The 12,790-nt window shown below is 55.4% G+C and overlaps 1 protein-coding gene across 5 annotated transcripts in view; it reads left to right on the forward strand.

The window, feature by feature from the left end:
* ATOH8 (atonal bHLH transcription factor 8) overlaps positions 1-12,790 on the forward strand; it is a 34,509-nt gene that overhangs the window by 15,766 nt on the left and 5,953 nt on the right. The window contains exons 3-4 of one of the 5 annotated variants that reach the window (XR_007190805.2): positions 7,923-9,399; positions 10,147-10,256. The exons of 2 other annotated variants lie outside the window; for them this stretch is intronic. Coding sequence is in view for 2 of the 3 variants with exons in the window: in XM_048222718.2 (XP_048078675.1) it covers positions 7,923-8,069 (147 nt within the window). In the remaining variant the exon portion in view is untranslated. 2 more of the 5 variants (XM_048222718.2, XM_026481473.4) reach the window with 2 other exon arrangements.

The raw sequence follows: 12,790 nt of genomic DNA on the forward strand, positions 1-12,790 counted from the left end.
AGCTGTACGGTAACAACTTCATGTGGAACCCCACGAAGGAGTATCTCAGGAAAGGGCTGTGCCTGGGGTGGGTGAATGACCGATCAACCAGAAGGCAAATAAGGATGAATAGCTCTGAATGGGGGACCTGTCGCTCTCGAGCACTTCAGCCCCAAGCCCTGATCCTGTACCCATAAGGGGAGATGAGCGTGCAGCCACCCCAGAAATTCCTGGGCTTTCAAAGTTCGTGGATACTACAAAACATGCCTAATGTTTGGTTGTACCCAGTAATAATGCTAAAAAACTGTCGCCAGCAATCGTGTCTGCAATGCGCTAAGTGCCCATTGTCGGCCAGACGCCTCGCATACGTTACCTGTACCTCATATGACACTAACCCTGCAAGTGCGGACCCCTTTCCCCACACAGAGGGGAAACGGAGGCCAAGAGGGGGGCACATGGCTAACAAGTGGTGGAGCCGTTCCGAGCCTGTGTCTCTTTGGTTCCAAACCCCATGCTCTTCAACTCCGGAGGCCTGCCGAGCCCTCAAGCTCGCACGCTGCCCTGTGGGGTGGCCCGACCCGGAGGCCCCCCGCAAACGGCCGGGTGCAGCGCCTCACCCGGAGCAGCAGCTCTTATGTACGCAGCCGGGCTGCAGCACGTGGAGGCTCCATTTAGCTGCAGGGAGCCAATAGCCCGCTGGGGGTGGCGCTGGGGGTGGCGCCGGGTGGGGTGGGCCGGGGGTGTCGTCAGCCCCGTGCACCCCCAGCGCTGCACCGCTGGCGAGCCCTGACACCGGGTTAAGCCGCCTGGCGGCCTCTGGCTGCAGCTGGGAGCACGCCTGGTTCCCATTCGGGGCGCTGTGGTTTTGATTAGCTGTTCTGCGAGGCGGGCCTGGTGGCGAGTCCATGGGAGCTCCGCTGGAACAGAGGGTCCCCCGCCCGGCCGCCGCGGCCCCCCCTCCTGGCAGCCCCAGACTCCAGATGTTCCGAGCGCTCGCTGGGAAGGCCTGCTGGCGCCACGGAGGGCAGAGGGCAGGGAAAGCACGCGAGCTGGAAGCCCAAGCACTCAGTCACCGCAGGCCCTGGCAGCCCGCCCAGCCCGCTGCTGGCACATTCCCCAGCTCTCCCCTGGCCATCTGTTCCCAAAAAACCCTTTCAGAGCCTCATCATCACTCAGGATACAACAGCGCGAGCAGCTGGTTTGGAGGCAGAAGGGAAAACCGTGCAAAAGGTCCTTTGTGAGAGAGGAAACTCACTTATGAATAACAGGGCTGGACGCCGTAAAAGTTGGCGGCTGGGATCCTTGTTTCTCAGGCGCCGCTGTTTTCTCTGGACTTTTATCTCTGGTTTTTATTTTGTTTCCCCTCGTTTTCTTTTTATGTTGTTTCTTCCTCCTCTTACACCACTTATGACTTTTCTTCCTCCTCGAAGGTGCCTGAAGACCACCTAATTAGTTCTCCTGGATGCTGCCAGACTCTCTTCCTTCTCGAAACTGTTAAAATTGGGGATTGTTGGAAGGGACTGTTTTCATAAAAGCTCGGCTGGAGGGGACAGACAGGAAGGAAGGTGCCTGGGAGGGCACGCTGTGGGCAGGGCCCAGGCCATCAGTGTTCGGGTCTTGGAGAGGCACAAAGACGCCAACGGCGTCCGGGGGCAGAGATAAGGCGGAGACCCCCATCGGCTCCTCAGAGAACAACACAGAGGTGCTTGGGGATCACAGTGGCGTTAACGAACACCCTTGTGCTTGGGCCCCTCGGCTGATTGCACTATGACATGAAGCCTTTTTTAAGAACTGGCTGTCTCTGCCAGAAGCTTCTGGGAGATGTCTGCCTGGAATCTGGGCACCTCCTGGGAGCAGTCACCGGGTGGCCTGTCCGGAGCCCACGGGGTGCTGGGGCAGGGCTGGCAGCTAGGACACCAGCATCAGGGAGGAAGGGAGATGGCAGGGCGCGGCCTGCCTTCCTCACATCCCCTGGAGCCCAGATGAGGAGCTGAGAGTCAGGTGGGGTGTGGGCGGGGGGGGGGGGGGTCTGTGGGATGGAGGTGGGGAAAGGGATGCCTCCCAAGTGTTAGAGGCTGGTGATTTCATTGGGGGGGCACATCAAGGCCAAAGGACTGGGGGTCTCCCCTTTCCTTTCTCAGTTCCCCGCACCCCTTTTCCACTGTCCTCCCCCCCCCCCGCTACCCCAACAGACCCAGAAGTTCCGGAACCCCTCACCGCAGCAGTGGGGAAAGCCTGATGTCCAGAGTGGGGGGCTGGCTTCTTCCAAGCCAAGGACTCTGGGCATTGGAGGGCGTCTGTGTGTCTCATCTACACTGTACCCAGGCCCCTGCACTTCATTCCTTTGCCCTCCTTTCCTCTCGCATTCCCTCCCCATTTTAGTGGGAGAGAGGCAGCTCCGGAAGGGCCAAATATTTATGTTTATCATAATTTCAGGGCCATTAATCTCACTGTCTGAAGGGCTCAGAGCAGGCTGAGATCTACCCTTTCCACTTGGTCTCAGTGGGCAGGTGTCTGGGTCTGGACTCTGAAGCTCGCCTCAGCTCTGCCCTGGGGCTCTGTGACTGGGTGGCCTTGCTCAAGTGTCCTCTCTGGAAGATGCCCAGCCTGCCTCCCGGATCTACTCAGGGATGGAGGCACAAAGTACGTGAAATCGTTTGGTCAACTCCCTGCTCCCTCCCATGTCTTCTGCCTGAGAAATGGTCTCCGTGGGGCCACAGGTGAGGAGGGCCTGGGCAAGGAGGAGTGACCACTGGCCCCAGGCCCCTGGTTGTAATGTGGAGTCAGCCTAGTGACCAGAAATTGCTTTCCAGCCCTGAGGCTTCCAGGGGACAAGGGAGGCCTGCCCTGTCCACTGCTCAGCCCTGAGCCCCTATACCCAGAACAGTGGAAGGCCTGGATCAGAGGGGCGCCAGCTGCCCCGCCCCCATTCCTCACCTGTCCTTGAGCCGGTTATCCCCTTTCTACCTGCCCTAGCAGACAGAAAGCTGGTCCTAGGGGAAAATATCAATCCCTGCCTTCCTTGAGCTCCTAGTAAAAATATTTCTGGAGGGAGAAGTAGGGAGCCATTCCTTCCTTCGAGACCCTCCTGCTCTCCGGCCAGAATTCACAGCCCCTGGGACCTGGCCCAGCTGCCTGGCCGCTGCAGCTCACTTGGTCCCCACCTGAGCTCCCCCTAGCAGCTCTGCCTCAAGCTGGGTCTGACCGCCTTGCTCCTGCTCAGGACCCTCAGGGGCTCCCCACAGGCCAAGAGTGAGGCCACACCCCTCCCCCAAGTGACCTGGCTCCAGCCGGTCACTCCCTGTGTCCCAGTTTACACCCTAGCAACAAGGAACTCCTCGCCCAAAGGGGCTATTTTTGGCCTTTGTGCTCATGTTGTCCCTTCCGCCTGGAATGCCCTTCTCCCCTGTCTGTCTGGCTAACTTCTGCTCACTCTGGAAGGCTCAGTTCCTCCTGGAAGCCCTCCCTGACCCCTACCCAGCCTCCTCCTCAGGGCCTCATAGCGTGGCCACTCTATCGCCTTTACCACAGGGAAGCGTGTCCTAAGATAGACCGTGAAGTGATGCTGTAAGATGTTCTATTACGTGACCTACTGGTGCTCCTGTTATGTCATAATATTATATTTTTAGCTGGTACGTGATATTGTAACCCCTGAGGTACATTACGTCATACAGTGTTTGTATGGTGCCTGCCTCTCTAACCAGACTGGGTGTCCTTTCATCATTGTGTCCCAGCTTCTGGCACAAAGTAGGCCCCCAAGTAATGATGCACCATTCCTTCAACTAAAATCTACACAGCTGGGGGCTGAATCTTCCTATGCTAAAGGCAGAGACTCTAAGGAAAGATAAACTAGGGGCTTCAGGACACAACTGAGAAAATGCCCCCGTGTTCCCTCAGGCCCCTGTTTGGGGAGCTTGTTTTGTCTTTGTTCTCTTGAGTTGGTGAGGAAAGCTTTGCAATGCAGATCACAGAACCCCCTCAAGCAATAGCTTAAACTAAGTAGGTACTCCGTTTCAGGGAAAACTGAAGGGAGGCCTCTGCTTCGTGGGCTCCAAGCTTCTTTTGGTCTTTGCCGCATGGCTGCATAGTGGCTGCCACAGCACCGAACGCTTCATCCTCATGTTGCATCCAAAGGCAAGACGGGGACTTTGTTGGATAGAGCGTGTCTCCTCATCAGTTCAGTCGCCCAGCCCAGATATCCCCTGCCTGCACTGAAAGAAGGGTGCTCCCTCTGAAACTGGGAAAGACACCAGGATCTCTCAGCTGGGAGTACAGCAAGGAGCCACATGGCTCATCCCTGGAGGATTGACCCTGTTTTGTGACAGGGTAGTTTTCTTCTCAGTAGGGCTAACCAGGGTCACTGCCTTACCCACACACTCTTCACCACGGCTGTGCAAAGTGAGGGCCAGTAGCTCCATTTTCAGCTGTCAGCACTGAGGTTAAAAGAACCTGGGAGACCAGGCCAGGCTACTAGCGACCTTTTATCTCTCTGCGCTGTGCTTTACAGTTTGGAGAGCCCTCTTATGCCCCTTATTCACTTGACTCCGACGGCAGCCGCCCAGGATGCACATTTCTACCCATGGCAGCTAGACGGGGAGGCTGGGACCCAGAGGTGAAGTCACCCAGGTCATGCAGCTGGGCAGGCCGGGTGGGGTGAGGCCGGTCCTCAGGCCCAGGACACAAGTACTTCTGAATGTGGACTATCTCTGTGCTCTGCTGCCCCCAGGGTGGGAGTGTGAACTGCAGAGGGTGTCTGGCAGTGCAGGGCCCAGGCCAGGAGATGTGGGTCTGAGTGGCAGCTCAGCCACTCATGAGCTTTGTGACCTCAGGCACTTGCCTTCTCTAAGCTCTGTTCTGCCTGAATGTGGATAAAAGTGGCCATGGGTGTCTTCAAGGAGACAATGTCTGTGAAAGGACTTTGTCAGCTGGAAGGGGTTCCTCGGCCATCCTGGGCCATCCAGGAACCATCCACCCCCAGCGTCCCCTCCCCACCCAGTGATTTCGAGAATGGCTACCAGACTGGGCTGCCCACCCAGGACTTGATTACATTGCCAGGCAGAGGACACCCTGTCTGTCCCTCTGCTGTCGTGTGAGTGTGTGTGTGTGTGTGTGTGTGTGTGTGTGTGTGTGTGTCTGTAGGCACCATCTGTCAGGGTCACGTGGGGGGCCTCCTACATGGTGGGTTGAGTTCCTGCCCAGGGGGGTAGAAGGTATGGCTGAGAACCACCTGCCCATTGCATGACCATGACATTCTCTTGCCGCCTCATCCCCACCACCACACGCACAGGGCGTGGCTGGGCAGCCAGTGTGGTTATTTGCGAAGGTTGACCCACTTCGGCTCACCCCCACCCCCTCCACATAGACACACAGTGATCCTTACTTGCTCAGTCTCTTTAGTTACGTAAGCAGAAAAAGATGAAGAAAGCTGAGGGCCTCGCGCATTTATTTAAGGATAAATACTTTAGAGTGTTTACTGTGTACCAGGCATTGTTCTGGGGGCTGGTCACTTTGAGAACAAAACAAACAAAGGCCCCACCCCTTGGAGTGCAGAGCTCCGGGACACAAAGCCCACGCATAAAAGCTCCTAGGAGAGCCCCAGGGGTTCTTAGCCAGAGCCCACGACCCTACTCTGTGCTTGGTTCTTACAAGCTTGACTCCCTGGTCTCTCAGATCAGAGCAGGTGAGCAGAAATAACGGATTGAGGTGGGAGGCCAGCTCCCGGAGCAGATGCAGGGACAGTGCCGAGAGTCACCGCCAGCAGCCTGATGGTGTGGGGAGAGAAACAGAAAAGCAAAAAGCAATGCCAGACACTCCGGAGGGCCAAGAGGCTTGTGCCCTGTAGTGTCGGGGGAGGGGACCCCAGAAGCCTCCAGAACCTGGGGAGTCTCCTGTGGCCTGATGTTTCTGGGCTTGACCTTGGGTTGTCAAGAGGAAGCAAAAGTACATCCAGTAACAGCTAACTGAGAATGCAGGGAAGTGCATCAGTTATCGGGAAGGGACCTGTCCAAGCTGTTTGGCACAGAAAACACGAGGCTTCCTTTCTCTGGGGAACTCTGCTCCTGGGGCAGGGCCAGTTCTAGGATGTCTGCGCGGGGAGGGCACGGCTCCTTGTCTCTTTGGCTCATTGCAGGATCCCCAGTGCTTCAAAGGGAGCGGGCATGGTCTAAACAGTAGATAGTTGCTGAATGAATGGAGGAATGGAAGCAGAGGGAAAGGAAAGGTTTCCAGTTGTTGTCCACAGCATCTAACAGTCAGCTCCTTTGTGCCCAGTACTGAGCAGGACCCTGGCAGTCTGAGGTGGACACACAGTCCTGCCTCGGGGAGCTAACGGGCAAATGGCAGGGAGCCGCAGACACACGCAGACACACTCACGTGTGCGCTGACGTGTGGCGACCCAGTGCCCAGTGCTTTGCATGCCACCATTGTGTTCCTGAATCCTCCCTACAACCTCGTGCAGTAGGTCACTGTTATCACCATTTTATAGGTGAAGGAACTGAGGCACAGAGAGGGAAAGTAACTTGCTCAAAGTCACACAGCTGGTAGAGTGGGGAAGTCAGGATTCAAAGACAGGCTGTGTGCCGTACTCCTCCTGTGGGCTCATCGCCTATGAGTAGGTGTGTGTGTGCACCTGCACGTGGGTAAACTACTGGGCTCTCTTCCAGGCTGGGCCTTTCCCTGGTGCAGCTGGAAGCTACTTGTGGGTCGTCACTGATGGACAGGGTGGCAGTGGGTAAGGAGCTCTGATCAGAGACACCCCATCGTGGCCTGGATCCCATGGTGCCCCCGGAGTCTAGCCGTGAGGGGCCTAGGGATGGTGAGAAGGGTAGGTTCTCACCTTAAAACTGCATTTGCACTGTTTTTGTGGAAGTCACTTGATTTTGGGGGGCTGTTTGGGGGCCTCATGACCACCTATGATTTCCCCCACCGGTCCTAAAATAGCCAAAGCTAGGCTCCTTCCTGGGGGTCTCCTGGAGACGCACTGCGGTCTTTGCGAAGGCTCACTGGCCAGCACTTGGGCAAGAATTGGCTTGTCTGCTTGGTGCCCCATCACCCCAGCTGTTGCGGTGAGGACTGGGGAGGAAGGCACCGAGGATGCAGAGGAGTGGCGGGGAGCGATCCCCAGCTGGGGAAGAAGCAGGCCTGACAGGGATCTGTCAACACAATGGTTAAGTGTGAGTGTATGTGTGTAGTGTGTGGGGGAGCGGGGCGGGGTGGTGAGGGTCATGGGTCAGGGCCCACTGGGGAGCTGCCAGGGAGCAGGGCTGTCCTCACCTGGCTGGGCCACCTGTCCGTCCAGCTGTCCGCTCCCCTCCTGTCTGAGTGCCTCCTCTGGTTGTGGGGCAAGGTCATGGGCTCCTTGGGCTCCTGGGGTCTGGAAGAGCAGTGTGTAGCCAAGTGGAATTGGCTGGACCACATCACAGAATGGGAAGCAGATGGGAAGCTGCAGCAGCTGGGCCTCAGGCCCTCTCTCGGGCCAGCTCGACCCTCACGGTGCCCTGTGCTCTGGGTGGGATGGGGTGGGGGCCAAGAAAGACAGATAGGCTGACGGACGGGGAGAGATAAACAAAGGAGAGGCCAAGAGAGAGTTGGCACAGAGACACACAGGCGAAGCATGGAGAGAGAAACTGAGAGACTGGCAGCCAGAGAGGGCGGCCTGTAGTCCAAGAAGGCGTCAGCATGGCAGGGGCTGTGGGTCTCCCTGGCTGTCCCTCGCAGCCTCAGTGGGCTCCTTATGGGCTCTGGCTCTGGCTCTGTCAGTGCCAGGCCTCCCAGTGCCAGCCACCTTTCCTTAGGCTCAAGGGACAAAGACTGAGATTTTCTAAGAACCCAGGAAGGTGGTGGCTGGGTGGATGGCTTGGGGACTTGCCAGTCCCGCTTGCCAGAGAAGAAGCTGAGCTCTCCAGAGGTCAAAGGGTCTGCCTTGCTCCCTTGCTTCCTTGCAGGGTGACCTAGGGAAGCCAGGAAACTGGGCCAGCCTCCATTTCCTCATCTGCAAAATGGGAGCAGTGACGGCCAGCTCCCAGGGAGTGTGTAAGACAGCACCGCAAGGGAGTGGAGCGTGGTGCCCGGCACAAGGCCACCCTCGGTAAATAAATAGTAGCCCTAAGCACTGATGCACTCACTTCTGTCCTTAGGCCTAGGAGGACAGGGGTGGCGAGGACGACATGGCCTCTTCCTCCCTCAGGAGCTCGGGGTGGAAGGGCTTGGGGTGAGCGAGGGGGTGATGGCAATCATACCACCAATAATCCGTGGCACAGAGGGACATGGGGTCCATATACGGTGCTCCAGGAGCTCAGAGGAGAAGCACGGTTTACTCAGCCTGCGGTGGAGGTGGGGGCTGGCGAGTTAAGAGACTGGACTCCAGTTAGCCCTGATTATCCTGGACTGGGGAGACAGCAGGGAGCCGGTCACCAAACCCCGCCCTCCTGGAGCTTAGGGTCCAGTCAGGCAGGTAAGGCTTTAGGACAGCGAAGGTATGTGGACAGCGCCCTCTCAGTGCTGGCCCGGCATAGTTGGGACCCCACTCCACCTGCAGCAGCCTTGCACCGGAGGGGGCCCCAGGGCTCCCTGCTCCCATCCTCAGCATTGTCTCATGCGGTGGGTCTTTCTTACTGGTAGGAAAGTTCTTCTGTATGTCATGGACTGACTCAGGTTTGAATGGATCCACTGGCCTCAGGAAGCGAGGGGCTTAGACTGCCGGACCCACCCATGCTCCCGGCTTGGGGGACTGGGGCCGGCTGGGCAGGGTCGCCTCTTAGCTGTGTAGACAGCTGTCTGCACACTGTAACCTGGACCCCTGGCCGTCTTAGCTGCTCCTCTGGTGAGGAGCTAACACGTCAGCGACCCGGCAAATCGACAGCGCGGACCAGCCGCCGTGGCTTTCAGCCTCACCCTGGGGTTAACGGTATCAGCTGCCCCAGGGCAGGGACTCTGACCCCATGCCTGTCACAGGGCTGGCACCCACGACGGACTGAGTACATCTTTGTTGAGTAAATGAATTCTCCCAATTCATGGTTCCCAGGAGGATTCTCCTGGCTCACCAGGGGCTCCGGCCTTAACTTCACAACTCTTAGATGGCTGAGACCTCAGAGGGCCCTCCCAGCCCGGACACAGTGGGATCCTTGATTCACACCATGTTCCCGCCCTCGGAAAATAGCAGCCAACTCCAACTGCTCATAAATTTCCTGCCTGTCACCCCTGGCGCCCAGGCCAGGCGGGGCGGGAGGCACTGGGGGTGGGCTGGTCCATACCTGCTTCCAGTTCCCTGCCCAGAATAACCTCAGTGCCTGGCCCGCGGAGAAGATGGGAAAACACATGCGCCAGAGGCACAGGCGTCCAGGCTGGAGCGCTAGAGCAAACACCAGCTGACCCCAGTCCACTTCCATAAAATTCTACGTCGGTGTTGAGGACACGTAAATAGTAAGTAAACATTTAAAAAAATAAGTGAATAAGAAATAAAGACCCAAACAAACAAAAAATACCCAATAGCTGTGTCTAAGCCTGAGAAAAGTAAAGGAAGGGTCGTCACCCCACGTTCCCAGTGGGGCGATGGAGGTGACTGACATTTTTTGCTTCTGTTCACTCTTCTGTATTTTCTAACATTTCTATAATTAACATGTACTACCTATGTAATTTTTTTTAAAACTTAACTGCTTGGTTGCGATGACGCCCCGTTCACCCACTGAAAGTGTACAGCTGAGTGGGTTCTAGTATTTTCGCCGCTATGTGCGACCGTCACTAACCACAGTGCATTTTAGAGCTTCCTTCTCAGGCGAGAAAGACGCCCCGTATGCTTTAGCCCCCCCTTCCTCCCCACAGTCCTCCCTGCCCCCTGCTCTGGACGCTTCATGTGGATACGGAATCCTAGAACGCGGGGCCTTTTGGGACTGGCTTCTTTTCACTGAGCACGGGGCTTTCCGTGCTCCAGCGTGGATTAGCACCTCCATCCTCGTTCCGGCCGAATAATATTCCACCGTACGGATACACCACACTTTGGTTATCCATTCCTGAGGTGACGGACATGCCTTACGTAATTTTAGAAATTGTGTCTATTTTTTTTTTTGACAATCCGTGGAAAGCAAATCAGTCAAGATGACAGCGCGTTCAATGTGACTATTTCTGATTACCTGAGACTTTTCAGCCTGTGATGCCATTTTGTGTTTTCAGACACCCGTTCGCCGAAGAGAGGCCCCAGCTCTTTGCGGGGGTGTGAGCCGGCACCTTCCTGTGCCTCCACGATGCGCCATGGCTCCATTGTCTCATTGACTCTTGGCAACTGGCCTGGAAGGCGGGTACTATTACTGTGTCCACTTCAGACATGGGGAAACGGAGGCATGGAGTGATGAGCCTTCCTGCCTGGGGCCCCGGGGCCTGCTGACTTTGGTCAGCACAGTGGACCCCACTGTTCTGCATTTGGAACCAAACACAAAGCCCCTTCCCAGCCCCCACGTTGGTGTCCTGAGAAGTGAAAGATAAAACAATACCTAATAGTGTGGGTCTCGAAAATACATCTCCCATGTCCTCCCTGCTTGTCTTTCATAGATTTGTTTTAAAATGACATTTGAAATCTGACTGTTCTTTTTAGGATAAACAAACAAACCTGTTGGGATTTCCTTTCCATTGGATCTTTTTCTGCACCTGGAAGGCTATATCCAAATTGCTAAAATATAAAAAGAGGATATTTCGAAAATAGTGAAAAATGGTGAAGTCGGTAAAGTGGACTGAAACTGAACATGAAAATCATAAGCTGAAAATGAATATATAAGTTAAAACACCTTAGAAGGCAGATATAGCCATTTTTTAAAATGCCCCTAAAGTGGTAAAATTTCACTCCAGTGCACAGAAGTGATCGAGAGAGGAAACCAGTCCTCGTAAAAACTTGGTAAGTGGAGGAGGTAGAATTCGAAATAAAAGAACGGGAAGTTAAAAAAAGTGAAAAAGGTGCAACATTGTTCCAGGATTCACAACAATTACCCCAAGTTTCCCTGAAGCATAGGCGTATTTACAAAAATGCTGAGTTACGCTTGAGACAGGAAACAGGTTCCATGGTATATGAAAGCTGTAGTAAAGAAAATGCCTGTGACTGGAAATATCTATTCACTTGTTCGACAAATATTTATCGAGGTGCTCCTGTCTGTCCGACTGTTCTAGGCCCGGGGCTACATCAGCAAACAAAACAGACCATGTCCCTGTCCTCGTGGAGCTGATGTTCCGGCCACAAGTGAATGGACAGAGCAAAAGACGATTTCTTTTTTTTTTTTTTTAAAGATTTTATTTATTTATTTGACAGAGAGAGACAGCCAGCGAGAGAGGGAACACAGCAGGGGGAGTGGGAGAGGAAGAAGCAGGCTCATAGCAGAGGAGCCTGATGTGGGGCTCGATCCCGGTACGCCAGGATCACGCCCTGAGCCGAAGGCAGACGCTTTTAACGACTGCGCTACCCAGGCGCCCCAAAAGACGATTTCTAATGTGATAAACTCAACCACTTTGCCACACTGACCAAATCCCCTCCGTCGAACTCAGCACATCAGACCCGTGGAAAGGGACCTGAGAGGCCATCTTGTCTAGTCATGTTCAAAGTTTATTTTCACAGCAGACCCTGTTAAAGGGTATCTTCTATGGTAAGGGGCTGGGATTTAGGGGGCTTCTTAGGGCAGTGGGCCAAGAGCCTTTCCCAACTGTACCCAGAGCCTTGGCACACAGAACAAACACCACCCACAGAAGGCCAGAGCTAGATGGGAGTCAAGAAGCCCCTCTCAAGCTGTGCTTCTCACATGGGGTGACACAGGATGTTGCCCCCGGTTCCATGAGAAGGGGTCTGTGGTATGGTTGTCACAGTGGGGAGTATTTGCCAGCCCTTTCCTCTGTATTTGTAATTACCTGCCTGTAATTAATACACACACACACAGACACACACACACCCTGCCCCTTCTGAAGGGGCATCGGTGGGTTTGTCTCCTACCCCTCAAGCATGGCTGGTCTGTGGAAGAAATCTGACTGAGGCAGGAAAGAAGCAGATACTTGAAGTCCAGGGCAGGGCCACAGATTGCCTCAAGGTGCAGTTGTGATCACAGGATCAAATGCATTCAGAAGATAGTGGGTAAATAAAGCCAAGCAAATTTCTTTACTGTGGGACTTTTCAGAGCCGTTAATATGCTCATCTATGTAGTGACTCTCCACAATGGGGTCAAGGTCTGTGGTGTTTCCCAAATTCATGGAATATACGTCATCCGTCTAGTGTTCTACAGAGGACCCTTTGGGGAGAGTACATGTCCATGTATATGTGCTTGTGCTTGTTGTACTAGTGAAGAAATTAAAGCACAGAGAGGGAGGGTGAGTTTCCCAAGGTCACAATGCTGGTTAATCGCAGAGGAGGGCCTGGCACCTAAGGCCTCCTAGTACTCTCCCCACCATGCCCCGTTTGACGTAAGACTTCCTTGGATGGTTGGTGCATGTGCTGGGATTCCTGCGCCCAGGTGGGCGGTGGGAACCCGGGTCCAGTGTAGACACCAGGGAAAGGGTGGGTTCGAGCATTGAAGGCCAGGCTTTGGCGAGACAAACGGGCTCCATGGCTCTTGGGTGGCAGTCGTGGCTTCCGCAGGGTCCAAGAGCCAATCGAGGGCTCGGGACAGGCGCCTTGCCTCGCCCAAGTGGCCAGGAGGACAGCTCGGGCGGCGGCCGAGCCAGCTTTCTGCGCCTTCCCCCAGACCGCAGGCGGGCCGGACAGAGGGGGCCGGCCAGGCAGCCAGCGCCCGGCTGACGCGGGCTGTAAATCACCCCCGGACCACAGACCCCGTGCCATCCCCATGGG

Source organism: Ursus arctos, unplaced genomic scaffold (genome assembly GCF_023065955.2).
Source record: "Ursus arctos isolate Adak ecotype North America unplaced genomic scaffold, UrsArc2.0 scaffold_8, whole genome shotgun sequence".
Classification (NCBI taxonomy): domain Eukaryota; kingdom Metazoa; phylum Chordata; class Mammalia; order Carnivora; family Ursidae; genus Ursus; species Ursus arctos.